At 44.2% G+C, this 12,196-nt stretch overlaps 1 protein-coding gene across 27 annotated transcripts in view; it reads left to right on the forward strand.

Moving 5' to 3' along the window:
* Positions 1-12,196, forward strand: part of TNNT3 (troponin T3, fast skeletal type) — a 43,214-nt gene that overhangs the window by 26,268 nt on the left and 4,750 nt on the right. For 23 of the 27 annotated variants that reach the window (XM_083425408.1, XM_083425399.1, XM_083425411.1 and 20 more), the window contains 8 exons: positions 4,661-4,685; positions 6,273-6,318; positions 6,560-6,676; positions 7,401-7,478; positions 7,837-7,950; positions 8,491-8,600; positions 9,824-9,914; positions 11,012-11,052. In XM_083425408.1, the coding sequence (XP_083281534.1) occupies positions 4,661-4,685; positions 6,273-6,318; positions 6,560-6,676; positions 7,401-7,478; positions 7,837-7,950; positions 8,491-8,600; positions 9,824-9,914; positions 11,012-11,052 (622 nt within the window). Of the gene's footprint in view, positions 1-889; positions 975-4,660; positions 4,686-6,272; positions 6,319-6,559; positions 6,677-7,400; positions 7,479-7,836; positions 7,951-8,490; positions 8,601-9,823; positions 9,915-11,011; positions 11,053-12,196 lie in introns of those variants that run through there. The other 4 variants (XM_083425398.1, XM_083425406.1, XM_083425407.1 and 1 more) reach the window with 3 other exon arrangements.

The following is a 12,196-nucleotide window of genomic DNA, read 5'->3' on the forward strand; positions in this document are numbered from 1 at the left end:
AACATTAGGATCTGTAAATATGAACTGTATATATGTTTTATTTCAGCTACTGAGCACATGGTTTATTTATTTAATGCATTTCTACCCCATCTTACAGGCTGCAGTACCCTTGCAGGAAAACACTGGAGCACATAAAACACCAAAACCACAATAATTCTATGAAATACATTTTCAAAAATCAGTAAAAGTTAAAAATTTCCCCAAACAGCAAATTAGCCAGCCACAGACCTCTTGTTACTTTGTATGATTGTCATTCACATCCATTTCTGGAAGTTATATACTCAACAAAATCTAAGGATGATGATGTTGATAATAATAATAATAATAATAATAATAATTTATATGCCACCCATCTGACTGGGTTGCATATCTGAAAGACTGTCTCCTGCCCTACAGACCCTCTTGGACGTTAAGATTGGAAGGAAGGGCTTTCTTGGTCATTCCACAATCCTCCAGATTTTGGGAGGTTGCAGTGACCTGGGAGAAGACATTCTCTGTGGTGGTCCCTAAGCTGTGGAACTCCCTTCCCACAGAAGTGTGCCTGACACCTTCATTATATCGTTTTTGCTGTACGATGGAGATGTCATCGTCATCATCATTATAGAAACAAGCTGTTCCCCGCTACAAGGACCTTACAGTCTACACAGTAAACATGGCATTTGTCCGCCCATGAAGCCAACAGGACTGCTTGGGTGGAGAAAAATATGTCTTGTATGTATGACCTGGCCCTCAGAAACTGACATTTTTTGACAGTCCCATCGCCTATTTCAGTCATAGGACACAATGTATTGCTCTTCTTTGTTTCAACTGCACAGGAAGAACAAATGGTTTTTAGAAACTGGAAAGGAGAAAGGGGAGAGACAAATAAGGGTGTTGTGAAAAATAGGAGGAGGAAAATCTGAGCATGTTGACCCAGTTCCTTTTTTTCCTTTGCCTTTCATCTGCAGCTGGAGCCGAAGGAGAATATTGTGATGGTATTTTGGTGACATTTGGAGATCGCACACTGTCTTTTCTAACACCTTTCCCCCGCCTTTCTGCTTCTAATCCTCACCCAATGTAAAACCAGGAACTGGGCCAAATCATCACAGTTGCAAATGTACAACCTTTCATGCCTCCGTACTGTTAAGAGATAAAAGTCTTAAGCCGTCAGCAACCCCTCCTCTTCCCCCAATCTGTTGTCATTCCCAACAAAAGTAAAATAGCATTGATTTAAGTCCAAACAACTGCAAGACATGTCTTTAGAGGGGTCCCTTTGCATATACTGTGCAGGTTTCTAAATATATATATATATATAAAATCAATAGCATCTGGTGGCAGACGGACAGTTATCAGGATTACAGTAAATGAGGAGGGGAATTTAATCCTTTCCTCTCCTGCTGTGGTCCTTAGAAAAAATTCCTCTTCTGAAGGGATTTACTTTGGGATGAAATCCCCCACAGTTTGGCCCCCATTCAGGCCATTAATGGGGTCTTCTCATAGTGATTTGAGGTTTTAGAGTAGAGACCAAAAAGGACCTTGGGACAGAACAACAACATTCCTTACTGATGTGTTTTGATCCTTTCTAGATTTCAGATTCTGAAGGGAGAGTGTAAACTGTTTTTTACATGAGATTACTTCAATTCCCTCTCCCCTTTTAAAATCCCATGCTTACTTTCCAGCTTTCTGAAGGACTCTTTCTTTTGGCAGGATCATTTTAGGGATTTATGCCTTGTATCTCTTGTTTGTAAGAACCAGAACAATCTGAACCTCAGATAAAGTGAGGGGCAATTGAAGAAAGGGTTTTGCCATGATGATTGGGTTTGTTTGTTTTATCCAGTTCCTTAAAGAAGAAGAAGAAATGCTGTCTTGAAGATACAACAGTAACCTTGAGACTAGTCTCTGTGCACACACTACATCTTGTTTTGTCACGTGTTTTCTGTTAATTAAAAAGAAAGAAAGTAGAATAGACTTTTTGTTTTTTGTTTTACCCTTATCCTGAAAGTACAGAAATGTTACTTTTTATTCCAGGATCAGAAAACTAACCTTTTCAAAACTACATGTTCATGGAATTATTCCTGTATAATCAACAGATGCTCAGACCTATGGGGTGATATTCCACTTTAGCCATACTCAGGGAAGAATGGACTTCAGAAACTAAAGTCCATTGATTTCAGTAGATCTTCTCTGAGTTTGGCTTAGTTGGATATCACGTGGGGTGGTTATATTGGCCAATGGCACATGTATTTCAAAGCCAGTTGTGAGGAACAGATGAACAATAAAAATATAAATATGTGATGACATTCTTATAATCTGTTCTGATATGATGAAATAGGAATATATATGGCACAAGGAAGGAATGAGGAACCATTGACCCTCCAGATGTTTTTGGATCCCAGTTCCTATTACCGTATTTTTCGCCCTATAGGACGCACCGTCCCATAAGGCGCACCTAGTTTTTTTGGGGGGGAAATAAAGGAAAAAAATTATTTCCCCCCCAGGCGCGGGGTTGGGGAAGCCCGAGCTTCCCCCGACCCCAGCCCCCAAACAGGCAGCTCTCTGCAAGCCGCGGGAGCCCAGTGCTGGCTCCCGCTGCTAGCGGAGAGGTCCGCGAAGCCTGGACGCGCTGAGCTCAGCGCGTGCAGGCTTCGGCATGCAGGCACCTCTCCGCCAGCAGCGGGAGCGCTCCCGCTGCTAGCGGAGAGGTCCGCGAAGCCTGGGCGCGCTGAGCTCAGCGCGCGCAGGCTTCGGCATGCAGGCACCTCTCCGCCAGCAGCGGGAGCGCTCCCGCTGCTAGCGGAGAGGTCCGCGAAGCCTGGGCGCGCTGAGCTCAGCGCGCGCAGGCTTCGGCATGCAGGCACCTCTCCGCCAGCAGCGGGAGCGTTCCCGCTGCTAGCGGAGAGGTCCGCGAAGCCTGGGCGCGCTGAGCTCAGCGCGCGCAGGCTTCGGCATGCAGGCACCTCTCCGCCAGCAGCGGGAGCGCTCCCGCTGCTAGCGGAGAGGTCCGCGAAGCCTGGGCGCGCTGAGCTCAGCGCGCGCAGGCTTCGGCATGCAGGCACGTCTCCGCCAGCAGCGGGAGCGCTCCCGCTGCTAGCGGAGAGGTCCGCGAAGCCTGGGCGCGCTGAGCTCAGCGCGCGCAGGCTTCAGCATGCAGGCACCTCTCCGCCAGCAGCGGGAGCGCTCCTGCTGTTTGTGGAGAGGTCCGCGAAGCCTGCATTCGCCCCATAGGACGCACCCAGATTTCCCCTTCATTTTTGGAGGGGAAAAAGTGCGTCCTATAGGGCGAAAAATACGGTAACTGCAGTCAGCCTGGGTAGTGGTCAGGAATGATGGAAGTAATAGTCTAGAAAGATCTGGAAAGTCACAAGTTCCCCACTCCTGATGTCAGGGAGTTGAGGCAAACAGGACTTAGTGGGTCTCTGAATAACATCCATGAAATATTGTTTGGTGTGATTTGTATTTTGTTCCTTAGGTTTTAAAAAAGCTATTTCAGATCAAAAAGCTCACTGCTTACCACATGAGAAATATAAAGGCCTCTAAAAAAATTACACTTCTCATATATCAACTTCACTGAGAACATCCTCCTATTCACATGTTATGTAGCAGTAAAGGTAAAGGTAAAGGTAAAGGGACCCCTGACCGTTAGGTCCAGTTGCGGGCGACTCTGGGGTTGTGGTGCTCATCTCACTTTACTGGCTGAGGGAGCCAGCGTACAGCTTTTGGGTCATGTGGCCAGCATGACTAAGCCACTTCTGGCGAACCAGAGCAGCGCACAGAAATGCCATTTACCTTCCCGCCGCGGCACTACCTATTTATTTACTTGTACTTTGTCGTACTTTCAAACTGCTAGGTTGGCAGGAGCTAAAGGATGGGTTAAGAAGAAGATTTGGATAGTTCCAGTGCTGAAATAATCAGCAATTCCCAATGTTTTAACCTTTACTGGCTTAGAAAAATCCCAGGCAATTCTATTCCAGCCTTATCACTTTCCAAAGCAGAAATTTACAATATCTCCATTTAAGGCTGATACTTTAAAACCTTGCTGTGAGTTGGAGGGTGGGGAAAAGAAGAGTCTTGCTTCACAGTTTATTTTACCTAAACATTATTGCTGTAAAAACAAATAGCCCTGCTTCAGCTGAGGGGGTGACATTTTAAACTTGATTCTTCATATTATTTGCCTTGTAAATTCAGAACCTGAATGTTTGGAGTTCCTCAAATAAGTCTTCGTTCATGATACACTGACCAAATGGGCTCTGAGCTTTTTATTCCTGAAATCTCACTGCAAAAGTGACAAAGGTGGCACAGAAAGAGCATTGTATGACAGAATTCTTTGAATTCATACATAGCATGTGGTCATAAAAGACATTCAAGTTTCGAGAATCAGCACTCAATGTGGAGAAGGAAGTTGCTGACTTCCTGATGCTATGTTGGAGCTTTCATGCAAGCTCTTGTTTCGTTTTTCTATACTGTTTTACTTCGAAGTAAAACTGGTCTGCCGAGGAGTGTGTCTCTATGAAGTGTCAAAGATATGATTCAAGTGCCCTTGGGATGATTCTATGAGAATGGACATCCCTTTTGATTCTTTTGCTTTAGCAGACCAGACTAGGATATATTGTTGTTCTAATATTGTCTTTCTCCATCTTTCCTTTCCTTGCTTTCTCTTTTCTTCCTGGATTGCTCTATTTAGAGAAGAAGCCCAGAGTTGTACCACCGTAAGTGTGCACTTCCAGATATTGAAAATACCGCTTGTTCTAAATAATCATGTTAAAACTTGAAGGTGGCTTCAACCAGATGTGCAGTGACTTTCGTATTTAGCTGGCTGAACTTCTCTTCCCCTTGTGATGAAATGTGAAGATCCCCTTGGAATATGGCAGGGAAGTTCTGCCAACTGAATGCAGAAATGTGCATCCAACTGGTTGCACTTATTTAGAGCATGGGGACCCTGTGGCCCCTCAGCTGTTTTTGGACTCCGCTCTCATCAGCTCCAGCATCAGCAACATCTGGAGGACCATAGGTTCCTTACCCTAATTTAGAATGTCCAAAGCCACTCTTCTGGTACGAACCAGCTATGCCTTCAACAGGGTATAGTGCCACAGTTCATGTCTGGAGTGGCATGGAATGAAGAAAGAAGAGGAACAAAGCCAGAGTTAGATAAAGAAACTGTGATGGTGGTGCTGATGGGGTACTTGGGGATTAACTAGTCATGTACAGTGCAAAGTAGAGTGCACTGGTCCAGGAAAACATTTATGGTAAAGACAGACTTTGAGAAGGGATTGAAAGGAGGAGAGGGAGAAGGGTGGAAGGACAGAGAAGGAAGGTTATTCCAGGTGTATTGAAGCCTGGAAGAAGGTAAGGAGGACAATGCAGGGCAAGGGATAAAAGGGGGCATGGAGCAGTGGGAGTTAGAAAGGGACTGTGGTGTTATGTACATTAATGGCAATGCCATCAATGCATGTTAAGGATGTGAGTATTGGGGCTAGGGAATGAGTGGCATGCATTAAAGCAGATGACCTTTGACTGAGAGGAAAACGGTGATTTCTTAAGAGTGGTGGCTGTGGACCAGTGGCCTTTCAGATATTGTTGAACTTCCATCATTGCCACCCAGGGATGATGGGAGTTGTGGTTCAGCAGCATCAGGAGGGCCATGGGTTCCCCACCCTGGTTTAGATACTAGCTGGTTTATAGTAGCATGTGTTTACAAATGGAAAAAAACTAGTATTTCTCTGTTGCATACTAAGATTGACACAGCAAATCAACTATTCTGTAAAGCAGGAGTGTCCAACCCAATGATTAAGGGCTTAATCTAGCCTTTTTGGGGATCTCTAATCCAGCCTGCAGCATCTCTGTCATACTTCATCCAAACTGATCCATTCACATCTCTATGGTGCCAGCACTCTTAGTAGACCAAATGTCATGATTATTGTATTTATGCTGCAATCTTTAAAGGACAGATATTTTATCAGATCTGAAGGAACAATATTTTCAACTTACCGGTAACTTATAATTGAAATGCAGTAGATCACTTGGTGTTGAAATCAGGTGGAACTGACATTTTGTAGCCCAGAAATATTTGAGAGTGCTGCTGTTGGACATCTGTTAGGAGGTGAAATTGGTCCGTCAACATTTTTTAGTTTGACACCTCAGCTCTAAGTTGTCATTGTATTAAGCTTTCCCAATTAGTGTTCCTACAACCTTAATTTCAGTTACATTTTCTTCTGAATAGTTCTTTCGAATAGCATACCTCTCCTTAGAATGTTTACCTTTGATGTTTATATGTCTTACTTTCTCTTTCTCCAAAGGCTGACTGCTCCTAAAATCCCAGAGGGGGAGAAAGTAGACTTTGATGTAAGTATTGTTGGCTCCTTTCAACACTATTGACTCCTGTAAATTTTCATTATATTTTAGACAAGAGGGTTAAAAACAGGACCTTCACCTCAATCCTAAAAACATATTCCTAATTTTTTTAGGTTTTAATTAATGGGGATGTGGAAGGATTCTTTGAGTGGGAAAACCCAAATAATCCAAATCGTTCCATTTTCACTGTTTGCATCATAGCCATCATTCCACCTTCTTTTTCTTACTCCAGGACATCCAAAAGAAGAGGCAGAACAAAGACTTGATTGAGCTTCAAGCCTTGATTGATAGCCACTTTGAAGCTCGGAAGAAGGAAGAAGAGGAAATCCTAGCCCTTAAAGAAAGAATTGTAAGTTTCACTGGTGTGGTCTCCACAATAATTTATTCTCCAAGAGGACAGTTTACTGCTGCTCAAGAGTCCCACAATTTAGTTTTAATAGAGACACAATACTTAATGGTTACATCCAACTGAGAGTAGAACCATTGAAATAAATTAACATTACTTATTTAAGTCTATTGATTTCAGTGAGGCTAGCCTTGAGTACAACCCAATGAACCATCCCTACTCTCTAACACAAAGGAGTGATTTTTTAAGAGCTAACACTTTTTTATCTAAGTATAATTGCACCTTTTTGTTTAGGTGGAAGGGATACCATCCAAATGAGCTTCTAATAACATTATTGTTATTTTGAGTGAGGGGGAATTTGATTCTTATGCTATTTTCTCATCTGAAAAAAAACCACATGACATAAAATCCACAATCCAAATGGGCATTGTAGTCTTTACTGTCGTCTGCAGCAGAGGTACTGCTTTATCCTTTGATCGGCTTAAATACAAGTGTTTTAGAAGACATACAACAATTTGACCACACCCCTGTGGCTAATGCAGACCCTAGGTGGAGGGACCTCCTCTAGGGATATTTTGGCTATCTGTATGGGATCACTGTTGAACCAATTTGGACTGTTTCACTCTGAGGGAAGTTTCTTCTGTCAAATGTTGTTCCAGCCAACAGTACATAAAGAGTCACAATGAAACATCTAATTGCTTCCTCTTCTTTTGCATGAAATGAACAGGAGAAACGTAGAGCGGAAAGGGCTGAACAGCAAAGAATCCGGGCTGAAAAGGAAAAGGAGCGTCAGGCCAGGCTTGCTGTGAGTTGTTGTTGTTGTGGTGGTGGTGGTGGTGGTGGTGGTTGCTTATTGAATCCTATACCCGGAGGTCTCAAGGTGGTTGACAGAATAAAATCACAAAACACATAATCAAAATAACAACCCAATAACCCCCCCCCCCAAAACCCCACATTTTAAAAGGGCATAGAGAGACAGAGCAATCAAGAGACTTCTTCTGGCAGAGTTAGTCTAATACTTTTTGCTCCATTCTGCAGTCTACTGCTGCTGGTCTCCTTTTGGCTCCATCCCACAATCTACCATGGCCACTCCCAAAACTCCTTGTTCTGCACTTATGATCCCCAAGTATGATGTTGGCTATTTTCCTCTTGTCCCTTTGTAGGAGGAGAAGGCAAGAAGAGAGGAGGAAGATGCCAAGAGAAGGGCTGAGGATGACATGAAGAAGAAGAAGGCTCTGTCCTCCATGGGTGCCACATACAGCAGCTATTTGGCTAAGGTACATCCACTGCGTGACTTGAGGGAATGAAAATGTGGCAAATGGCACACAAGTGTAACCACGCTCATCTGAGAAACCCTCTGGTTAAGTGTTCCCTGTATCTCATGGGTGGCTCTTATCAGTTGCTAGGAATTCTCTAGCCCCACATTGGCTCTGAAAAGCTTTTCCGCTTTCAAGGGAAGCCAAGGGAGCTTCAGGATCCGCGCAGAGACACTTGGGCTTTGGTTTTCTCCTGTACAAATGCCAGCAACTTAGTTTTGCTTGACATCAGCCCCGCTGGGTTCTAAGGCCTTGGCATGGGCCCCAGCACTTGCCCCACAGTGCCAGGGGCTGATACTGGGCCTGCAGTCAATAGTCAAGACCAAAGAGCAAACCAGAACTGGAGGTCAAACCAGGAGGCAGGATCAAGAAGCAATCCAGGAATTAGTCACGAGCAAAAGGACAGAGCTGGAGGCAGAACAGGGCAATAAGGACACAAGAATTCCTACCTATATGCATCCTGTGATATACTGAAAGTGTTTGGGTTTTTCCCCCCCACAGGCTGATCAAAAGAGAGGAAAGAAACAAACTGCAAGGGAGTTGAAGAAGAAGGTCCTGGCAGAGAGGCGCAAACCTCTAAACATTGACCATCTTAGTGAGGACAAGCTGAGGTAAAATGGAGTTGTACGAAATGGAAGGAGTCAAGTGTATTTATCATTTATTCATTCAGTTTTGATCCTGTCCTTCCTTGCAAAGGAGCTCAGCAAACAACAAAGGACTAAAACAATTCAATTAAATTGAGTTAATATAAAATAAATATTGAAATACATTACGAACATCTAGAAATAGTCACATGCCTGCACAATCCACAATTGCAAGGTTATCAAAAGGAAAAGGAACGCTTTTAAATTCCTCCTGAATGCTAATAATGTTCATACACCTACCAGGGAGGGCATTTTAAGCTTCCGGATTATGGCGAGATCTCCCATGGTGAGGGCAGCCCTGCCGTCAGAACCCAGAAAAGCAAGGGGGCGACCAGGATTGGTGGCACCTTACCCTTTGGCCATGGGTTCAAAAATGGGACTGGCTACCCCATTTGTACACTCCTATTGAAGGTAAAGGCAGGTAAAGGACCCCAGACGGTTAAGTCCAGTCAAAGGCAACTATGGGGTGCGGCGCTCATCTCACTTCAGGCCAAGGGAGCTGGCGTTTATCCACAGACAGCTTTCTGGGCCATGTGGCCAGCATGACTAAACCACTTTTGGCACAACAGAACACCGTGACGGAAGCCAGAGCACATGGAGATGCCATTTACCTTCCTGCCACAGTGGTACATATTTATCTACTTGCACTGGTGTGCTTCGAACTGCTAGGTTGGCAGGAGCTGGGACAGAGCAACAGGAACTCACCCTGTCACACAAATTCAAACCACCAACCTTCTGATCGGCAAGCCGAAGAGTCTCAGTAATTTAAACCACAGCACCACCCACGCCCTATTATATTCCTATTGATATAAACACCCTTTAATAACCCGTGCTTGTAGTATTGCTCAAGCATATCATTGTTGTCCTAGTTTTGTTCTTTTAGTTTATGTGAACTACGACAGGTTAATAAAATCTCAAAAGTGCCATATTTGTATAAACAAGATGGCCCTTTACCTTTGCCAACCTGGTGCCCTCTAAATGTTTTGGACTACAACTCCCAACAGCACCAGCTAGCGTGTTGCATAAAACTTTGCCTTATGGCTACTAGTTCTTTGGGATCTGTGGAATCTCACTGTATACAAGTTGTACAAGTGACAATAAAGTATTTCATATTTCATATCTACGGAAGATGTGCTGTGGGAACGTCAACTGTTATCCCCTTTCTTCTTCTCCTCCTCCTCAATTCACAGGGAAAAGGCCAAGGAGATGTGGGACTGGTTATATCAGCTGGAAACGGAGAAGTATGAGTATTTAGAGAAGATCAAGAGACAGAAATATGATGTGAGTAGAAAATGAGATCATTCTGCTTATGTCCAACACCTAAGTGGAAAAGGGTTGCAATTCTCCTGGGAGAAGCATAGTGTGTGGACCTTAAGGCTTATCAATGGGATTTACATTTCATTTGACTCTGAAACTATTCGCCCAGAGTGGGTTTTGGTTTTCTAGCAGGAGAAGAGAACTTATGCCTTCATGATGTGCCTGGAAGGAGAGCATGAAAAGCGTTTTTAGCCCGATCCATGAATTTACCTGTCTCCATCATAAAGTGCCTTGAAGAGTAGAATGACTAATTTCATGGTTTTATTTTCCATCACAGAAACCAAGAGAGGTACCCTATAATCTCTATAGGTCTGTCAGCACTTTTCAGCACTGGGTTGAAATATCGAGGGGTATTCTAATGCTGAACTCTGTTCTGATGTCACCTGCTTCTTTCACCCATGGATCATGTCACCTCCCTCACTACAAGTAGACAGAGAAACCAGCAACATGTCTTCTTTTGTCTTCCTAACCCTACATGACACCTGCCATATTTTTTACTTTGAAAAAACAAACCCATGTGTGTGTGAATGATCACATTGGATGGGAACATGGAAATATTCCAAATTTCTCTATGAACTGTGAGCATAGCCCCTGCTCTCCTGTCATGTGATAAAAGAGAAACCACTCTGTATTTGTGCAAAATCTAGTGTGCAAAAAGCTAAAGAACCTGCAGTCCAACCGCACGTTGCCAGGCCTATGCACACTATACAGGTGGTACCCTCCTTATACATGTACGTGAGCTGAAGCCTAGAGAGGACAACTAGTTGTGCTGGGGGAAGACGGAACATGACCGATGTGCAGAATCTGCCCCATCGTGCTTGGACTCTGTTCTTTGATGGTATATAAGAATAGGGTATCTGTTGACGGACTCCCTGTTTAAGCATTTGCCTTGTGCTAGAATGTTAATGCAATCCTTTGCATTTTGCTTACAAGTTACGATATAAAGCAGAGATTTTTTAATGTGTTGCTCCGGACTATTTACCTCTTTCTGAGTACATGCTGCAAACATCTGGATTTGAAAAGTACCCCAAAGCCAATATAATTATCTCGATCTCTCTTAGATTTTATCACTACGTTGCAGGGTGGAGGCACTGTCCAAGTTGTAAGTACAAAGAGTTTGCCCACATGACAAAAGCAGCAAAAAAAGGCTGTTTTGCGTGCATGAGCCTCCTGCATGCCCAGAGTCCGGGTGCTCCAGGTTCACGCAGGACAGGAGGCTGGCACTCAGTTCCTGGCACAGAGAGCAAGAAGCTGAGCATTGGACATGGCGCTGTTCTTTCCTTCCATTCGCTCTCAGAGCAGGTTAAGCGGATGAATACGGGTGCAGGGTCACACATTGCAGAATATAGCGGTTGTGCCTCTGGACCTCTGGATTCAGGCATCTTGTAGGTTAACTGGATGATGGCAGCAAAACAGGGGGACTGGGAATGAAGGGCAGGATCGGCAGAGACTTCTTGAATCCAGTGGTTATCTCAGGCTTCATAGAACGCAACCACAGAAATACGATGTCAGCCTCTTTCAATAGAATTATTTCTATAGGATCAGAGCTGCAGTCCTCAGATTAATCCATGGGGGGTATTTCATGGGGAGACCGGTGAGAAGCAGTGGCTGGTTAGGGAGATTCTTATAAGTTTGCCCATGTCCTACAGAGAATCCAGAACTGTGACTGTGTGCAGAGCCAGAGAGACAAGTTTAATGTGGGGTGGCCATCCTCGCCTTGCTCTGCTTGGGAGCTTCCCAGTGGCATCTCTCTGGCTCCTGATGGGAACAGCATGTTGGACAGGGTGGAGCTTGATCTTGATCCAGCAAGCTAGTTCTTACGACATTTTCATGCTTGAATGAGAAATAGAAAAGGGACAATTGTTTTTAACACAGGAACTAGGTAGGGGGCAGGGGCAGGTAGGCGAGTCTATAATAGAAGGGAAATAAGCAAGGCAGCAGCGGGACAAAATCCATACAAAAGAAAAGACAAAATTAGCATGAAAGGAAGGAAGAATGGAAAGAAAGCATTCTTGTTAGAGCAAAAGCAAGCCAAGTTGCTGTTCAGTGCTTGCCGATTCTGTTCTTCCTGGGAGATTGAGTGCCATGCCTGCTGTCTTCAGCTTACTGCAGGTTTAGCAATGAAGGTAAGTCCTAAACCCTGAGGCTAGGCTGATGAGCAAAGCGAAGTTGGTTCCTTAACAAATACCTGGTTTAAGAGGGCAGTCCAAGAGCCATTAGGGAGTTCCACAAGGCAGATTTTGCCT

Source organism: Podarcis tiliguerta (genome assembly GCF_965153285.1).
Source record: "Podarcis tiliguerta genome assembly, chromosome: 1".
In the NCBI taxonomy this organism is placed as follows: domain Eukaryota; kingdom Metazoa; phylum Chordata; class Lepidosauria; order Squamata; family Lacertidae; genus Podarcis; species Podarcis tiliguerta.